At 43.6% G+C, this 20,252-nt stretch overlaps 1 protein-coding gene across 1 annotated transcript in view; it reads right to left on the reverse strand.

Moving 5' to 3' along the window:
- Nucleotides 1-20,252, reverse strand: part of PELI2 (pellino E3 ubiquitin protein ligase family member 2) — a 121,960-nt gene that overhangs the window by 67,056 nt on the left and 34,652 nt on the right. Inside the window, exon 2 of the mRNA XM_074957209.1 lies at nucleotides 8,207-8,336. Within this exon, the coding sequence (XP_074813310.1) occupies nucleotides 8,207-8,336 (130 nt within the window). The remainder of the gene's footprint in view (nucleotides 1-8,206; nucleotides 8,337-20,252) is intronic.

Here is a 20,252-nt window from a genome sequence, read left to right on the forward strand (position 1 = left end):
ATGCTTGAGTTTCACTATTAGAGCAATGTAAAGAAAGCATGCACAGCTTTTTCACAAGCCACACAACAGGCCAGAGAAGTCTGGGCTCAGTAGTTGTCGATCCAGCATTTTTAAGGAGCACCAAAAATCACAAGCAGCTGATTTCTGTGCTAAAGAGTAGAGTCCTACACGGATACAAAACTTACAACCATGGATGCGGGTATCCGTGGCGCTGCAGGGCTCTACCAGGAACTGCAGCAGTGAAAGCAGCAGCCCGGCAGGCTGCCACCCCCAGGAGCCAGTGCCCTACGCCGGCGGTGCCTCCAGCATGCCTGAACCACCCCGCAACCCCTGGTGGGCAGTGCTGGGGTCAGTACAGCCACACCAGAGGAACTGCTGATACACAGTGCTGGCTCCTGGGGGCAGTGGCCCACTGGGCTGCTGCTTTTGCCACGGTGGTTCCCAGTAGAGCCCTACAGCTCCGTGGATACCAATTTATATCCACGGATATAAATTTTGTATCCACACAGGGCTCTACAGAAAAGCGGGAAACCACCAAAGAGTCGGCATAATTTAAAACTTTTCTTGCGTGTTATCATGCAATACTGCCAGCTCAATCCACTCTGTAGTACAATAGTGTTTGGAAGAGCATTACTACATCTGAATAGAAAAGACCTGGAAAAGTGACCCTAGCACAGAAGTGACTGATGCCATTTGACTTGTGCTTTACACACCTGATGGTGTGGGAAGAACGATAAGTCCCTGTAAGAAAAGCCTCTCTCAAACATGCCCTGAGCTCTGTAAAATGCCAAGGTGTAATAGCAAATTGCCCAGTGGCTCTTCAGCCTCAGGCCCTGATTCAGCAACACATGCATTTAACTTTGTGTTTGATTTACGCACATATTTAAGTGCTTTGCCAAACTGGGGCTTACGAGACCATGAGTCAGTCTATGCAGAGCCCAGGCACTTGGAGCCATTAGGCCTAACTGTTACCTTTAGTTCTGATATTAGTGAAATGAACAACCTCTCCTGTAGATAGAATGGCCAGAAATGAGTGTTTCAGCAAAAAGAGGTTCAATTTAAGTTACTAGCAGAAAGAGCAAGAGTAAAATGCGTCTTCCCCTCAAATGAAAGGAGATGTTCATAACGTCCATATGGGTGGGTAAACAAAGCAGGAATACAAATTTCATATCCAAGAAACGAAGAGGAAGAAGGCGGCTGCTCATTAATATTCTGTGCAGTGAAAATTTCCATTAGTCTCCCACAAATGAAAAATGCAAATAGCTATGCTGAAGAGCTCGAGCAGAACAAAAATTTTAGTGTCAAATTATAAGTTATCATCAGGAACAAAAAGGGTTTCTCTGCTCTTTATTCGCTCTGAGTTTCTGGAACCGCTCACAATGGGACACACAGAAGCTATTGTTAGGGTACCTGATTTAGTCTCAGGTTTCTTAGATTCCAGAAAAGCCTGTCATCAACAGGGTTTAAAAAAAAAAATCCTTTTCACATCAGAAGGATCACCAGCTGCAATCCATTGCATCACTGGTCTCTGGCACACATCCATAGACCCTGCCTCACACAGCAATATAAATACACAAAAGCTCTTTTATAAGGGTTCGAAGGAAGTAGCAAAGGAATAGATTCAACCTGATGTATCTACCTGAATCCAAGTACTCAGAACAGTAAAAGGTTTTAATTACCAACTCATACTTACCTTTTATTGTCTCTGTAAAAAGCAATAACTGGTATATTGTACACCTATTGTAGTGCATATAAAATGTAAGATGGATGAGAGCTGTTCTATTAACTAACTAGATGCCTTACAGAAGGGGGAGCTTGGCAGGTGGCTAACTATTGTGGTTAATGTGAACCCAGATGTTCAAAAGATACTAAAAAGAAAAGGAGTACTTGTGGCACCTTAGAGACTAACCAATTTATTTGAGCATAAGCTTTCGTGAGCTACAGCTCACTTCATCCGATGAAGTGAGCTGTAGCTCACGAAAGCTTATGCTCAAATAAATTGGTTAGTCTCTAAGGTGCCACAAGCATTCCTTTTCTTTTTGCGAATACAGACTAACAGGTTACTCTGAAACCTGTCAAAAGATACTGTATTTGAAGTCTGGGTTTTAAGATTACCATGAAAACTTTGTGGAATTGCTGGAGACACACACAGACATGTTTTCGCTCATCATCTAAGTAGTGTGGACCAGAATTTACCAGTATGCACAAAGAGATACAAGGGCCCTAAATTTTTGAAGAGTGACTTCACTAGCCAGTCTGAACTCAGAAGTGGTTTTGTTAAGAGAAGAAAACACAGTTTAAGAGTTTTTGCACACAAACTCCTGTGTTAAATTATCCTATTAATAGGATGTGTCACAGTACAATATGCCTCTTCAATTCTGTGCTATATAGCCACTATAAAGGAAAAACTAATCAATCCAAACACAGCTGGAAGATGTGTAACGGTGTATACTTGGATAGTTAGTATGTGAAACACATACTGTAAAATCAGAAATGTTACATTTCACTTTATTAATTTCTGAAACAACTACTATGAAAGTCAGTAAGTTGCTATAAATACAGAGTAACACAAATATGGATCTGTTACTACAAAAGCTAAACAAAATAAATGCATCATGCTTGCATGGTATCTGACAGACATACAAGTGGAACAGATTCTAAACCTAGGGGCACTCAAACTTAGAAAACCCTGCTGCCAGACAATAGCCTGAAGACATCAGGCCCCAACATTTCAGTATTAATGCACTCAATATAGACACTTCCCTACAGGTACTATGTATTCACATCAGCCTGTTCCACTGAGGAAGTAACCGGATTGCGAGCTACTTGCAGCGTAGCGTGGAGGTGAAGTCATGACTTGTGAGGTCTGATCTGAAGAAGAGCAGCAGTTCTTAGCCTTTGGATTAGGCAAGTCCTGAGGGCATTAGTCTATTCAAGATGAAGCCTTCTCCCCTTCACCCCAATCCATAAGGTGGGAGCAAAAGGCACAGGTGTGACCTATATTCCTCGAGTCTGTAGCTGCATCTTACCCATTTATTCATTCTCCCCGCTACTTTTTCCCTCTTTTCTACGTACTTCAGAATTGGACACAAACTGCAATATTATCTCCATACTGCCTTTCATGGCTCTCTCCTTGCTTCCTCTGCCTCTTTACATGCCCCTTATTTCTCCACTTCTCTTCCCCAGATCCTACACCTCCTTTCTTCCAGATCCCTTTGTCTTTAGAAGGGACATACTGCTGTCCTGCCTGCTCAGTAAGCATCTTGTTCTTTGTGTTGTACACCCCTGCAGGAGAATAGGTACTCTGGATAGGAAGTTGCTCAAAAAAACATGCAAAAAAGCCAGGTACAGGGCCTTGACAGGGGGGAAAAAAAAAAAGCCACCTGCTACGTTCTACTGTCCACCGTTAGCCCTCAAAGTCAAGGAGCATTAATCTAGCCCCTTCCTCCACCCCTTTCACCATTCACTGACCCCAAAAAACCAAAACACAACGCTTTGTTAACAGAGTTAAGGTTGAGTAGCACTGCCTCATGCCCTTCCAGAGTGTGGATGAACTTAAATCTCAGAGCCAAGAAAAAGAATTAAGGTAATGCGTATATACAGTAGAACATGAGAGTTACAAACCGACCGGTCAACCACACACACCTCATTTGGAAGTGGGAAGTATGCAATCAGGTGGCAGCAGAGACAACAACAAAAAAGCAAACAGCACAGAACAGTGTTAAACATAAACTACTAAAAAATAAAGGGAAAGTTTAAAAAAGATTTGACGTGGTAAGGAAACTTTCTGTGCTTGTTTCATTTAAATTAAGATGGTTAAAAGCAGCGGTTTTCTTCTGCAAAGTAAAGTTTCAAAGCTGTATAAGTCAATATTCAGTTGCAAGCTTTTGAAAGAACCATAATGTTTTGTTCAGAGTTATGAACATTTCAGAGCTACAAACAACCTTCCATTCCTGAGGTGTTCAGAACTCAGATTCTCCTGTACATATACACCCCCTCAAACCTGTATCCACTACAGCCCCTTCACAGTTCAGAGGACTATCCAATCTGAGCATGTGTTTTGGTCCCTGTGCCTAATTCCAGGGGACAGAGTTGAAGATGGGGGGTAAACAGTTACGTAAGTTTAGCCACCCTCTACCTTCTGGAAGGGTATGAGATCGAGCAAGGCAAACTCAGTTTTCATTAATATAGAGTTGACAGAGCATCTCCCCTGCTTAAGGAAATAGTGGTAGAGAGACTGAGGGGTTTACCTCTCTGAGCTCCAACCTCCTCCTGGAGCTTTTATGTCTTTGGTAAGCTTGGAAGGGCCCTAGGGACCGGGAATGGTGGCATGGCTACGAGGACATGCACCAGCTGGACATGCAAAGGGAGAGGAAACAGTGGTGCTTGGAGTCTCCTACCCCAAATCCGGGGTTAGTATATGGGGAAGGGGTTCTGCCCACATTTCTGCAGTATGAGGCTCACAAAGGTATGAAGTGGCCCATTCATTGTAATAAAGATGTTCTCAGTTGGATGAAAATGCATGTCTTCCCTTCCACAGTAGCCCCACATCAACATACCAGCTTCATATTCCAGACACAAAACTGCATTGGATACATTGGACTGTCCCGGGGGGACTTGGCCAGAGGGCATTAGGGGCAGGATTTGTTCCCTTAAGCCAACACAAGTACATTTTTCAGTTTGTATCAAAGGACTTCCTGAGGAAACAGCTTGTAGAGATGTGAACTGTCTGTTAAAAGAAAAAGGTACTAGAGATGTTATAGTATAATAATTTGAAATATTTCTGAAGTGGTCCTTGGTAAAGCTGAATAGCTGAGCTCAGGGACAGTCCCACTATAAGTTTTATGAGGGTCACAGCCTTAGTTTTGTCCTAGCTTTGCGCCAAAAGTTCTAAGAATCTGAAAACATTAAAAAGGAGCATACTTTGTGGGGATTGTATCTTGGAAATCCTCTGACCAAATGAATACAAAATTTACAAAACTTTCAAAAGGACCTGCTATTCAAAGGAGAAAGCAGGCATAGAGTAGGAGCAGTGCCCACAGCGGACATTCTGAGGACAAAATTTAAACTTGCTCCTTGGGTGGTGATCAGGATCAGGTTCAATGGCTATTTGTTGCACTGATCTACCCAGTGACCAACGTCAAGCATGCCTCTATACACTCTTGCTTGCAACACAGCAAGAATCTTGCAGCACATGCACAAGTCACCCTCACTTTGGTGTGGAACTTCAGTGTCAGCAGCCTACGGAACCAGAGAAAACCCCTAATATTTTAAAACAGGGTTTGCCCAGTATGTCAGTGGGTGCCAGACAAAAGCCAAGATCGACCAAATGGGTTTGATCACTTTTCAGTGGGGATAGTATCCGGGCAGAGAGATACTATAGCGAGAGCCACCTCTGGGACTATGAACTTATACTAATGGGAGCATTCTAAGCAAAGGACTGAAGACCTTCTAACGATTTGGAAGCAACCAGAGACTTAACAAGCCAGCAGTTTATTCCATCGCTGATCCAAGAACTTTGCAATTATTGTATGGATTTGATTCCTTTAGCCAATTTTAACTCTCGCCTCTCTTTCTTTTTATAAATAAACCTTTAAAGTATTAGATACTAAAGGACTGGCAATAGCGTGATTATTGGGCAAGATCTGAGTTGTATATTGACCTGGGTATGTGGCTGGTCTTTTTGGGATCAGAAGAACCCTTTTGTTTGATAAAATTGGTTTTAAATAACCACTCATCATTAAGTCTAGTGTCTGGCTGTTGAATCCAGGACTGGAATACCTAAGGGGGCTGAATTTCTGATGACTTGTCAGCCAGTGTGGTGAGACAGAAGTTTACTTTTGTTGCTGGTTTGGTATCTCATGGAAGAATAACCACCAGTTTTGGTGTCAGAGTAACAGCCGTGTTAGTCTGTATTCGCAAAAAGAAAAGGAGGACTTGTGGCACCTTAGAGACTAACCAATTTATTTGAGCATGAGCTTTCATGAGCTACAGCTCACTTTTGGTGTGTGTCTGCCCTTTTTCCCAGCGGCTTGTCCTGAATTTGGTATGGTCAGTTGTGACCCACGGAGGCACGGTAACAGTTGGTAAACAGGGGTACTGTAACCTGGAGATCCAGTCCAAAAGTGGGTTGAATCACGGGATTTCACTCAGAAGTGCAGGTGATGGACCTGTACAAGGTATTACTTGTAAGAGGGCCTCAATAGGACAGGAGGAGAGAGGCAGGTCAAAGATACAGTCCATCTTGAACCATGACGGAGAATCTTAGCTTTCATTTCTCTTTATTTCTAATACTCATAGTTGTGAAACATAGGTTGTGACCCAAGTACATGCTAAAGGCTTAAAAACCAAGAAGGCAGGTAAAAGGCACTCCATTTTTTCTTCTTAAATCTCAATTCTGTTCATCTACTGACTAAACCAAATATGAATACTTAAGACTTTTTAAACATACTGAATATATTTTAGGTAGCTGGACAGCTCATCTTCAATCTTTGTGTTCTTCCACATGCTAGAAACCTTTTCTGCACTGATTGTTTTTCTTAAGGCAAGTCCACCTCAGCCCTGCAAGACTGACTGTTCACTATTCAGGATTACCTGTCCCCATTAAGTTCTCCCCACTTGTATTAATCATCTCTTCAGGTGTGTTTGTAGTACACATTAAGCACAATGGCATGTTTTGTCCTGTTCTCCGGAATTTGGTCTACCAATGTTCTCTTCACATTTCCTCATCATACATGGATTCCTGTTCTACCCCTCCAATCTTTAAGTCAGGGGTAGCTTTTAAGTCCCCTTCGATGCCTCATTATTTTGACGTTAAGAATTTTATTAACTCCCTTAAACTGCATTTTCCTTACATCTAGCAAAAATAACTATATTTGCACCAGTCATCTTCACCTTTGCCACAAATTTTATTTTGTGTGGCCACAGAACCTTTGATTAGCAAGAGTTCTGACCATCCTTCATCTCTCTATTTAAGTCTGTTGTCTTTTCAAGATAGGCTTCTTGTTCACACCTTGGAATTTTATTTATAGCCACCAATACACCTACCCACTTTCTTTTCAGGCTGGAGACTCTGTATTTTGTGTATGCTCTTGTATATTTCTTCACTGCTTGACTTTATCATTTAGCCTCAATTTATTCAAGAAAGCTGGGGAAGCGTCCATATTTTCTTCCAAAGTGCTTAAACAGAAATTACACATTCAAAACCAATCACAGAATAGCCATGGATGACCTCTGAACAAAGGGTAATAAGCAGCTGAATGTCTACAATATTGAAATTTCCTGAATTAAACACGTCCAAGTTCAAAATTCATGGAGCACAGCTTTGTCTTTGATTCTAGTCTAGACAACAAGATTTGTCACTTAGAATAAAATTTATATAATCTGCCATTCATTACAAAGAACAAAAACTAGTCACAGTTCACTGTGGGATGTATTTGCCCATTTTTTTAGGATTTCTCAACCTTCATTTGAAATAATGCAAGAAAAGAGGCTCTTTAAAAAATAAATCTTACCCACATTATACAAGAAATTATATCTCCCTAACTAGTACAAAACTTTCCACCAAGGAGAGTCAATTTTGTTTGACCAGGAAGCTTATGCTACCCGTGCTTCCCTCCCATAACCTATGATGGACTTGAAGAAAAAAATCCCACATCACTGGGTGCACATGCACTCATATGCAGAGCCATTACTACATCGAGAGAGATTAGAGGCCTAGAAAGAACAATTTCTGAATAATAAAATGGCAACTCTCTTTCTGAAGAGGTGTCAAACTGTTTTTTTACATCCTAGTGTTAATTATATTATTACAGGTTACTAAAATAAGGGAAATATTTGTGTGCATCACAGGTAATTACAGTCTCTCTTATTCTGTGCTTTATATAGCAAAAATGAAGATTTATCATGGATGATAAAGTACACCTTTTGTACGGAAACAACAGGGTCAGATATGAATTAATCTGTTGTGAAAACAACTACTCAGCTCAAAATTAGTGTTCACGTTTAAATTACAACTAAGAGTATCACTAGAAGCCACTGTAGGACTTTTAATCAGGCTATTTCTTTTCAAGTCTAAACACTAACAAAACCAAAATGATGGCAGCAAGGCAAAAAAAAGAAAACAAGCATACCACCCAAAAAAGTAAGTTTTATCTTCAGCCAAGATTATCAGGAAGCAGAGACTCTCTCTCCAACTGCCACATACCTTGGATGCTTGGGGCGTTGATATCACATGAACAGTGCTGGGTTTGACTCCATTAGCCTTAGGTCGCTTATAGAGGGCAAACCTGCTTTTCCTACGTCCTCTGTCACCATTAGGGAGGGAGCCATTGTACCTAAGAACAGACAAGAAGTTCATGTTTATTCCAGACTCTTTGGCATGCAGCAGCGAAGGGAAGCAGTGTTGGAAATGAAACTATCAGAACATGTGCCATAAAGAGTACAAAGCAGGAGGCAGCACACCCTGGAGCAAGAAAGTTTACTTACTAGATAGAACCAATAAGTACAGCTTTCATTTTCTAAAGAGCGTGAACAAGTTGGTGAATCTGAACTTAACTCTTTCACTTATCTTAAGAGATCCTGTTACATGCTATGAAAGGCTGACAGTTGAGTGCAGCAACTTTGGGCTGATTTACACTGGCAATTTACAGCGCTGCAACTTTCTCGCTCAGGAGTGTGAAAAAGCACTGGAAGCTATGCCCCTCGTGAAAGTGGGGTTTTTTTTTAGAGCGCTGCTTTAGCGTTGCCAGTGTAGACTAGCCCTTTGAAAATGCTGGTTCTACAAGGTATGGAAACATTTCTGCACTCAATATTGGAACACCAGTCTAGCCTTATGACTCCCAAAATTTCTGTACTTTGAATGCAAATATAACTTTTCTGCACATTTTAGAGTATTGGAAGTTTTTGAAACCTTTGTTTCTCTATTCCCTTCTCCAGAAACCACTGGGGGAAAGGGAAATAGTTTCTAGAAGTTCTTAAGTCCTTAGAGGCACATCTCATTGAAAGCATGGGATTTATGCTCCTAAATCACTTAGGATCTTCTTAAAAATCTACCAGAGGTCTAATGAGGTTTCATTTATTATTTTGGAAATTTAAAACCTCACCTCCTTGTCTGTGAAATGAGACACTTGAATGAAATCATTAATGAGCCTTCCTCATGAATATGATATGTATTAATATTCTCTACCTCCTTCCTCTCTCTACAGCGAGCAGCCCCAAAGTACTAGTTATTTAGAGGAAGGTGATCCAGCGTCAGCGAGAATACAGCTTCCTCCAAGGAACAGATTCTTTGGGGGTGCACAAGCCTCAAAATGCCTAGCTTTCCCAAATCCTTTGGTGAGGAAGATTCTTACTACAGTCCTTGTGCACAATGCAATATACTTGTGAGCTCTCTGAACAGACTAGGATCAGCTTTATAAATATGCCCCCCAGGTTTCTCTTTCCTCAGTGCAATTACCAGAGATGCCTCTCCATAAATCAGTTCCTGCCCATTAAATGAGAAAAAAGAGTCCTGTAGAAAAATATAGTATGATCAGGTAATTAAACTGTACCATAATGCATATGTACAAGGTGGCCAAATAACTGGTTGTACAGGCAACTGTAATTCTGGCATTTCCTAACTTGAGTGCTCACTTTTGCAATCTGAATGTTTTTAGCATTTTTTATATATATACACGCACACACACACATATATATACATATACACACACAGTCATCTACACAAGACAGCAATACCTGTGAAATATGCTGGCGGGTTTTAGCTTGCCTCAAGACAATACTCTTTCTACTCAAGTTTTCAAACAGGAAATAGCTACATGTGTAGAACTCCTTAAGAGATCACACACAGAATAATTAGCGTCATTTTACGTTCTCTTGTATTTTTAAATTAAAGTTTTGCTGTGTAAACACCTGAATATTTAGTACCAGATCTTAGTAGGGCTACTTGATAACTGAGAAAGATATGCAACACTGCAGTTTCCACGTAAGAACAGTCTCAGTATTTTAAGTATACTACAGGGTTATGCTGGAAAAGGTTATTTTCTCTGAACTTCCTATCTTACATGAGTTTTCTGCATTAGTTAAATAACTCCTATCTCTGAATGACAGAGGTTTTAATGGAGATTTTTAGCTAGTATTTTCCATCCACGAAGCTGCAGAGACACTTCTTTTGCTCTTGTAATTCACTTGGATTCTCCTGATCACAGGTGGCATGTTTTCATGAAGATCCAAATCATGTCTTTTTTTAATATACAAAAATTAAATTAGTGGCAAGATATATCTATACAGATCGTTCACTGTCATAAGACAGCAACATTTTATAACGATTCCCTTCCCAAAATGCAACAGCAGCTTACAAAGTATGTGTGGTAGAGTCTTATAAATATACGGAGGTATACAAGTAGAAGAAAATCTATTATTTAAGCTTTGACATTTATAGTGAAGCCAAAGGGCTAGAAAAATGTTTCCATTTAGCGCCTAAAGGCAGAAAGTTGCACCAGGAATAGGGACAAATATTTATGTTATGCTTCAAATTTTAGTGCAGCTGCTTTTATTTTGCCTCCAGGACTGGCAATCTAGAATATCAAATACAGTTATTAAGTGTGCGTGAATGTTATATCAATGCTTAATGTCATGGAATCGCCCTCACTCCTCACCACAAGTAACAGTTTACATATAATGTGTATATCATATCTCTAGACACATTAACACTTAAACGTGAAAGATACAAACATACCATTAAACTCCATGAAAAGCCAACCTATAAAGTCTAAATCCTCTCAACTCCAGCAAAAGACTGCAGCAGATGCGATTTGCAGCAAACCTAGTCTTTGGAACTTAGAAGAAGCAAATGCCAGAGTTAAAGGACCTTTAATGAGAACATCCTGGCTCATGTGCATGTCTCAGGGGATGTTGCCTGGAGTATCCTAAATCAGTGGTTTTCAAACTTTTTTCCTGGGGACTCAGTTGAAGAAAATTGTTGAGGCCCACAACCCAATGGAGCTGGAGGAGATGAGGGGTTTGGGGTGTGGGAGAGACTCAGGGCTGGGACAGAGAGTTAGGGTGAGGGCTGGGGATGAAGGGTTGGGGCGCAGGAGGGGGCTCTGGGCTTGGGCAGGGGATTGGGGCACAGATATAGCTCCAGCGGCTCCCGGTCAGCAGCGCAGCCGAGGTGCAGAGACAAGCTTCCCGCCTGTCCTGGCACTGCGGACCGTGCTGCGCCCAAAGTGGCCAGCAGCAGGTCCAGCTCCTAGGCGGAGGCTCACAAGTGGCTCTGCATGGCTCCCACCCAAAGGCACTGCACCCCCCCAGCTCCAATTGGCCGGAGCACCGTGCCCTCCCCCCCCCACAGAAGCCAGACCCGCTGCTGGCCACTTCCGGAGCACAGTGCAGTGTCAGAACAGGTAGGCACTAGCCTGCCTTAGCTGGGCAGCACCGCTGACAGGACTTTTCACATGCCTTGCATGCTGCGACCCACTACCAGGTTGCGACCTAAACTTTGAAAAACTCTGTCCTAGATATCCTAAAGTGTCAGGATAAAGCATGCAGAAAAGATGGCCTTGGGGTGCACCTACACTATTTTTCCCCTTAAAAGTTTCTTGGTGGTAATAATGGTGGGAAAGCTGATTTAGACCTGGCACTGGCTTTTTAAACACCATATAACCTTATGGGGTACGAACTCTGCTGGCAGCCTGTCAGCACTCACACCATTGTAAACACAAGTGGCAATGAGCTTCAGAAGGAGAAAACGTAGACAAAGCCACAGATGTACAGGACCAAATACAAGAAGGCTTTAGAGACCTTGAATTATACCTAGAAACAAACTGAAAGCCTTTGGAGCTCCTTGCTCTAACTGCGTGCACTTGGGTGTATCACTTATGTCTCCTTTCCACTCTGTGAAATAGGAAATATACTACTGTAGTTATCCCTCACAAGGGCATTGTGATAGTCAATACTTGTATAAGATTTTGAAAATGCAGAGTGCCATGGCAGTGTTACATATCATTACTACTACAGTATTACATGACTAAGCAATTTAGGGCCTCAAAAGGCATTTTAGAAAGGCAGGCCAACAGGCAATTAGGTTTTCCATTGAGAAACAGCAGCAGTTTTGCTTTCCATCATTTGCATCAATCTAGTGACACAGATGTCACCATGTACAGAGACATTTCTTAGTACAAGCCTCTGTCACTCAACAAACTTAAATCAAAATGCCTCACCCAGTTTAATTTGGAAAGGACTATAGACAGATTATAGACCAAGTAGTTACAGTTTTCTCCCCACCTCAATGAATTAATCATATGAAATCTCTACAGTGAGGAAGTACTTGACATAGCTTTCAAAGTAAAGTCAGAGGCAAAAGACAGACTTTAGTGTCAGTGGCGATCCTCTTCAACATGACAACTTATTCCATTTCAACTTCATATATTATTGTGCTATACAGTCTGGACACAATTAGCATTTAGAGTTAGAGACTTGCTTGAGATCTATTATGCAGCATGACGGTCAACTTCATTGCTTTGTACAGGTGTGGTTGAAAGAGGCCCTTCAAGTTCTGGTTGATTGGGAGGCCCTCTTACTAGAGCACCTCTATTTGCTTTTTTGGGAATGGATTAATAAAAGACTCCCACAAGAAGTACCTTATTTGGTGGTTATATTAATAAATACTGAAACTTCCAGTTTACATTTTAAAATACCAACAAGGAAATATTTTACTTCATTATACAAGACTGAGGATTTTTTTCCCCCATTTCGGATTATATTCAGTGATATTTACCTTTGTAGACAGGGAAGCCAACGCTTACTGTTTCAGAAAATTTAACCTCAAGTTGTTTCAGCACTGCATTTTTTACCTATCCCTCCCTCTGAAATAGATTTTACTGCATCATACATTTATTGACCGTGTCTTATTTCATTGATATTTTGAGGTAAGTAGCAGATAGAAGAATATTTTGTTTTTTTTAATTTGTTTTCGTACATTTAGTCTAATTTGAGAGCGTTGTCAAGTAGTGGAAGAAAGGGTCGTTCAGTACTTCTGTATTCTATTAGCAGGATGACATCCAAATGAATGTATATTGTCAATAAGGATACCACCCTAACTCCCCAGGAAAGCCCACTTGAACTGATAGATTTGAATCCTGCCTAATCTTCAGCCATTTGTAGCCATAAAAACTACTAAAAATACCAGTTTCAGAAGTCGCCTGGGTCACCAGCAGAAGTCTTGCCACAGAACAATTTGGAAATAATCTTAAAAGAAAAAAAAACAAACAAACAAAAAACCTCAATAATCCTGCCTCTGTAGTGACAGTCAATCTATTCTAGAAAGCTATTTGAATGCTCCTCCAACTAAGAGCTCTGCCTGGTGGAATACCATTCAGTGCTTTATGGCAAACTGTAGAGGGCTGCACAAAAGCCACTAGCATAGATAGTTTTTAGGGATGGGGGGGAGGAGAAGTTGGTTTGTTTTTAAACAGCTGCCTTGCAAGCCTGAACAGAGCACACAGCTCCCTTTCATCCTAAAGAGCAAGTTTGTCCCATGATATTGCACGTGCTTTTTGCAATGTACAATGCTGGTCACTAATGAAAGAACCCATTTAAGAGATATTATAGCAGAGTACAGATTTAAATTTTTTATTAAAGCTAATGTTAAAAAAATTATGTAAATCATAGGTTGAGAAAAGAGTGTCTGTACATCTGGGTATAGGGCTTAGATTATCCACAAATACAAAGTTAGTTTTTAAAGTCATAAGACACATATAGTGCATAATCAGAAATAACCCAATTTTAGGTGAATAGATTTAACAATACAGTTTAGATATTACAATCCGTACTATAGTAAGAAGCAAAAGTACAGCTTAAATCTATTTTTAAAAGGAAATTTGACACCTTAAAATTGTGACATTCCCAAGATGTACAGAGTAGCCCCTGAACTTAAAGTAAAATCCCATAAGGATTTTTGAGACCCAGAATCTTTCACAGCAACTTGCAGGTTACTTGACACTAGAGAATGAAATCTTTGCTCCACTTTTCAAGTAGTTATTCTGATGATACAGACAAGTGAAGCAAGCATTTTCTGATCATTCAGAAGTTCAAGCTGTACTTTGAACTGTCAAGAGCAACCAACTGTAATATGGGTAAAGAGGAAAGAGTCCAGTACATATATGCACTGTAGCATCCTTCTTCCTAGGAAAGAGACAGGCCTGTGTTACCTTGACTGAATTCTTTGGGGCAGGGTCAATCTTAGTTCTGTGTTTGTACTGCACTAGCACAATAGGGTCCTAGTCCATGACTAAGGCCTGGTCTACACTATGCGTTTAGGTCGAATTTAACAGCGTTCTCGATTTAACCATGCACCTGTCCACATGATGAAGTCCTTTTTCCCCCTGACTTAAAGGGCTCTTAAAATTGATTTCTTTACTCCACCCCCGACGAGGGGATTAGCGTTGAAATCGGCCTTGCCAGGTCAAATTTGGGGTACTGTGGATGCAATTCAACAATATTGGCCTCTGGGAGCTATCCCAGACTGCTCAGTTGTGACCACTCCGGACAGCGCTCTCAACTCAGATGCACTGGCCAGGTATACAGGAAAAGGCCCGCGAACTTTTGAATCTCATTTCCTGTTTGGCCAGCATGGCAAGCTCACCTGCACAGGTCACCATGCAGAGCCCATCATCACAGGAGACCATGCAGTCCCAGAATCACCAAAGAGCTCCAGCATGGACTGAACGGGAGGTACAGGATCTGATCGCTGTATGGGGAGACGAATCTGTCCTGGCAGAACTCCATTCAGAAAGATGAAATGCCAAAATATTTGAAAAAAATCTCGAATGGCATGAAGGACAGAGGCTATAACAGGGACCTGCAGCAGTGCCGCGTGAAAATTAAGGAGCTCAGGCAAGCCTACCAAAAAAAACAGAGAGGCAAACGGCCGCTCCAGTTCAGAGCCCCAGACATGCTGCTTCTATGTTGAGCTGCATGCCATTCTAGGGGGTGCAGCCACCCCTACCCCAACCCTGTCCTTTGACTCAGTCCAAGGAGTGGGAGGCAACATGAAAATGGGTTTTGGGGGCAAGGAAGATGATGATAATAGAATATCAGGGTTGAAAGGGATCTCAGGAGGTCATCTAGTCCAACCCCCTGCTCAAAGCAGGACCAATCCCCAACTAAATCATCCCAGCCAGGGCTTTGTCAAGCCTCACCTTAAAAACCTCAAAAGGAAGGAGAGTCCACCACCTCCCTAGGTAACACATTCCAGTGCTTCACCGCCCTCCTAGTGAAAAAGTTTTTCCTGATAGCCAACCTAAACCTCCCCCACTGCAGCTTGAGACCATTACTCCTTGTTCTGTCATCTGCTACCACTGAGAACAGTCTAGAGCCATCCTCTCTGGAACCCCCTTTCAGGTAGTTGAAAGCAGCTATCAAATCCCCCCTCATTCTTCTCTTCTGCAGACTAAACAATCCCAGTTCCTTCAGCCTCTCCTCAGAAGTCATGTGTTCCAGTCCCCTAATCATTTTTGTTGCCCTCCGCTGGATGCTTTCCAATTTTTCCACATCCTCCTTGTAGTGTGGGCCCAAAACTGGACACAGTACTCCAAATGAGGCCTCACCAATGTCAAATAGAGGGGAACGATCACATCCCTCGATCTGCTGGCAACATCCCTACTTATGCACCCCAAAATGCCATTGGCATTTGGTAACAAGGGCAGACTGTTCACTCATATCCAGCTTCTCGTCCACTGTAACCCCTTGGTCCTTTTCTGCAAAACTGCTGCCTAGCCATTCGGTCCCTAGTCTGTAGTGGTGCATGGGATTCTTCCATCCTAAGTGCAGGACTCTGCACTGTCCTTGTTGAACCTCAGATTTCTTTTGGCCCAGACCTCTAATTTGTCTAGGGCCCTCTGTATCCTATCCCTACCCTCCAGCGTATCTACCTCTCCTCCCAGTTTAGTGTCATCTGCAAACTTGCTGACGCTGCAATCCACACCATGCTCCAGATCATTAATGAAGATACTGAACAAAACTGGCCCGAGGACCAACCCTTGGGGCACTCCACTTGATACCGGCTGCCAACTAGACATGGGAGCCATTGATCACTACCCGTTGAGCCAGATAATCTAGCCAGCTTTCTATCCACCTTATAGTCCATTCCTCCAGCCCATACTTCTTTAACTTACTGGCAAGAATACAGTGGGAGACCGTGTCAAAAGCTTTGCTAAAGTCAAGGTACAACACATCCACTGCTTTCCCCTCATCCACAGAGCCAGTTGATAAAGAGGAGGTTGTAGATAGCTCACAACAAGGAAGCAGAGAAACCGGTTTCCCCAACTGCCAGGATCTGTTTATCACCCTGGGAAGTACCCCCCAAACCCACCCAAAGCGGGCTCCCGGACCCTGAAGGCGGAGAAGGGACCTTTGGTGAGTGTACCTTTGTAAATATTACACATGGTTTAAAAGCAAGCGTGTTTAATGATTAATTTGCCCTGGCATTCGCGGCCAGGACAGCTACTGGACAAGTCTGTTAACGTGTCTGGAGATGGAGCAGAAATCCTCCAGGTACGTCTCCATAAAGCTCTCCTGGATGTACTCCCAAAGCCTTTGCAAAAGGTTTCTGGGGAGGGCACCATTATTCCTTCCTCCATGGTAGGACACTTTACCATGCCAGGACAGTAGCACGTAGTCGGGAATCATTGCAGAAAAAGAGCATTGCAGCGTATGGTCCCGGTGTTTGCTGGCATTCAAACAACATCCATTCTTTATCTCTGTGTTACCCTCAGGAGAGTGATATTCACGGTCACCTGGTTCAAACAGGGTGGCTTTAGTAAGCGGACATTCAGAGGTGCCCGTTCCTGCTGGGCTGTTGGCCTGTGGCTGAACAGAAAATCTTCCCCACTGCGTGGCTAACTGTGGGGGGAGGGGGTAAGCCATCATCCCAGAGAATTGGGTGTGGGGCCTTAGTTGGGTTTCTGCTGCACATGAACCTGGAAACCACAGCACCTCCTTTTAAATTGCCAACCCATTTTTAATGGCCAACCCAATGGCTACTTCATATGGGAAACAAGGGTGCTGCTGTTTGAAACCATTCCCATGTTATAAAGGTTAAAGAAGCCAAAAGGCTTTGGCTTACCATGGATGCCTGCAAGCCGAATTCTGTTGCCAGCCCTGCATGAGTGATCTCTCACACCAAACTGGCATACCCTCAGTAAGAGACAAAATGCGACCTTGTAATGAAAGCACATGTGCTATGTAATGTTAACAGCAATGTTTACCGTGAAAGAGTGTATCCATTGTTCTATAAAATGTGTCTAACTACCACTCTCCCTTTTTTTTCCTCCACCAGCTGCATATATGTTTCTCCTTCCCAGAGGCTAGCGAAGATTAGAAGGCGAAAAAAACCGCACTCACGATGAAATGTTCTCTGACCTCATGCAGTCCTCCCACACTGACAGACCACAGCAAAATACATGGAGACAGAATCTCAGAGTGCAGGAAAACACAATATGACCTCGAGGAGAGGTGGCGGGCTGAAGATGGTAGGTGGCATCAGCTTGCTGAAAGAAGGCAGGAATCAATGCTCAGGCTGCTGGAGGATCAACTCATGTGCTCCAGCGGATGGCTGAGCTGCAGGAAAGGCAGCAGGAGCACAGACTGCCGCTATAGCCCCTGTGTAACCAACCACCCTCCTCCCCAAGTTCCATAGCCTCCTCACTCAGACACCCAAGAACGCGGTGAGGGGGAGGCCCCTCCAGCCACTCCACCCCAGAGGACTGCCCAAGCAACAGAAGGTTGGCATTCAATAAGTTTTAAAGTGCTGTGTGGCCTTGTCCTTCCCTCCTCCACCATCCCTCTTAGGCTACCTTGGTGGTTATCCCCATATTTGTGTGATGAACAAATAAAGAATGCATGAATGTGAAGCAACAATGACTTTATTGTCTCTGCAAGCGGAGATCGAAGGGGGGAGGGGAGGGTGCTTAGCTTACAGGAAAGCAGAGTGAATGGGGGGGGGGGGGGGGCTGTTCCACCAAGGAGAAACAAAGAACTTTCACACCGTAGCCTGGCCATTCCTGAAACTGGTTTTCAAACCTTCTCTGATGCGCACCGCGCCCTCCTGTACTCTAACCACCCTGGTGTCTGGCTGCATGTAATCAGCAGCCAGGCCATTTGCCTCAACCTCCCACCCCGCCATAAACGTCTCCCCCTTACTCTCACAGATATTGTGGAGTGCACAGCAAGCAGTAATAACAATGGGAATATTGGTTTCGTGGAGGTCTAAATGACTCAGTAAACTGCGCCAGCACGCTTTTAAACGCCCAAATGCACATTCTACCACCATTCTGCACTTGCTCAGCCTTTAGTTGAACAGCTCCTGACTACTGTCCAGGCTGCCTGCGTATGGCTTCATATGCAATGGCATTAAGGGGTAGCAGGGTCCCCAAGGATAACCACAGGCATTTCAACATCCCCATTTTCTGGTCTGAAAAGTAAGTCCCTTGCTGCAGCTATTGAAACAGACCAGAGTTCCTGAAGATGAGAGCGTCATGTACACTTTCCCGGCCATCCCACGTTGATGTTGGTGAAACGTCCCTTGTGATCCACCAGTGCTTGCAGCACCATTGAAAAGTACCCCTTGCAATGTATGTACTCGCTGCCTTGGTGCTCCAGTGCCAAGATAGGGATATGGGTTCCGTCTATGGCCCCACCACAGTTAGGGAATCCCATTGCAGCAAAGCCATTCACTATGACCTGCACATTTCCCAGAGTCACTACCCTTGACATCAGCAGCTCAGTGACTGCGCTAGCTACTTGCATCACAGCAGCCCCCACAGTAGATTTGCCCACTCCAAATTCATTCCCGACTGACCGGTAGCTGTCTGGCATTGCAAGCTTCCACAGGGCTATCGCCACTCGCTTCTCAACTGTGAGGGCTGCTCTCATCTTGGTATTCTCACGCTTCAGGGCACGGGAAAGCAAGTCACAAAGTTCCCCATGAAAGTGCCCTTATGCATGCGAAAATTTTGCAACCACCGAAAATCGTCCCAGACCTGCAACACTATGCAGTCCCATCAGTCTGTGCTTGTTTCCCAGGCCCAGAATCAGCGTTCCACACCATGAACCTGCCCAATTGACACCATGATGTGCACATTGCAGGGGCCCATACTTTGTGAGAAGTCTATGTCCATATCCTCATCACTCGTCACCATGCTACAGTCCCCTCCTCCTCGCTTGGTTTAGCTTTTCTTGGAGGTTACGGTTCTACATATCTTGCTGGGATAATTCGCACGGTGTTTATAGTGCTCATAATTGCCGTGGTGATCTGAGCGGGCTCCATGTTCCCAGCGCTGTGGATCTGCACTGAAAAAAGGCGCAAAACGATTGTCTGCCGTTGCTCTGACAGAGGGAGGGGTGACTGACAACATGGCTTACAGGGCTGGCTTACAGGGAATTAAAAATCAACGAAGGGGGTGGCTTTGCACCAAGGAGAAACAGAATGGCCCCCTCAAGAATAGAACTCAAAACCCTAGGTTTAGCAGGGCATTGATTTCACGGAGGGAGGTAGGGAGGGGGGAGAAAATGAATACAAAAACAAATCTGGTCTATTTCTTGTTTTGATCCACTTCATCTTTATACATCTTGCTGGCAGCAGATGGTGCAGTACGACTGCTAGCCATTGTCATCTCCTGGGTGCTCGGTAGAAGACACTGCAGTATGACTGCTGGCCATCGTCGTCTCCTGGCTGCTCATTAGAAGCCGGTGCAGTACGACTGCCAGCAGGACTGAATCGCCATGAGACGAAACTTAAAAGGGAAATGACCTGGCTGAGTCACTCCCATGTTTGCCCATGCACCCCTGACCAACCTCACCGAGGTCGGCTAAAAGAGCACCCTGGAGTACAGCGACGATGGCTACCAGTCATACTGCACTGTCTGCTGCCAAAAGGCAATGAGCGGTTGCTGTGTAGCAATGCAGTACCGCATCTGCCAGCACCCAGGAGACATACGGTGACTGTGAGCCGAGCGGCTCCATGCTTTCCGTGGTACGGCATCTGCACAAGTAACCCAGGAAAAAAGGCGCGAAACGATTGTCTGCCGTTGCTTTCATGGAGGAAGGGAGGGCCTGATGATATGTACCCAGAACCACCCGCGACAATGTTTTTGCCCCATCAGGCATTGGGATTTCTACCCAGAATTCAAATGGGTGGTGGAGACTACGGGATAGCTACCCACAGTGCAATGCTCCGGAAGTCGACAGTTGCCTCG

This window comes from Natator depressus, chromosome 6 (assembly GCF_965152275.1).
Source record: "Natator depressus isolate rNatDep1 chromosome 6, rNatDep2.hap1, whole genome shotgun sequence".
Lineage (NCBI taxonomy): Eukaryota > Metazoa > Chordata > Testudines > Cheloniidae > Natator > Natator depressus.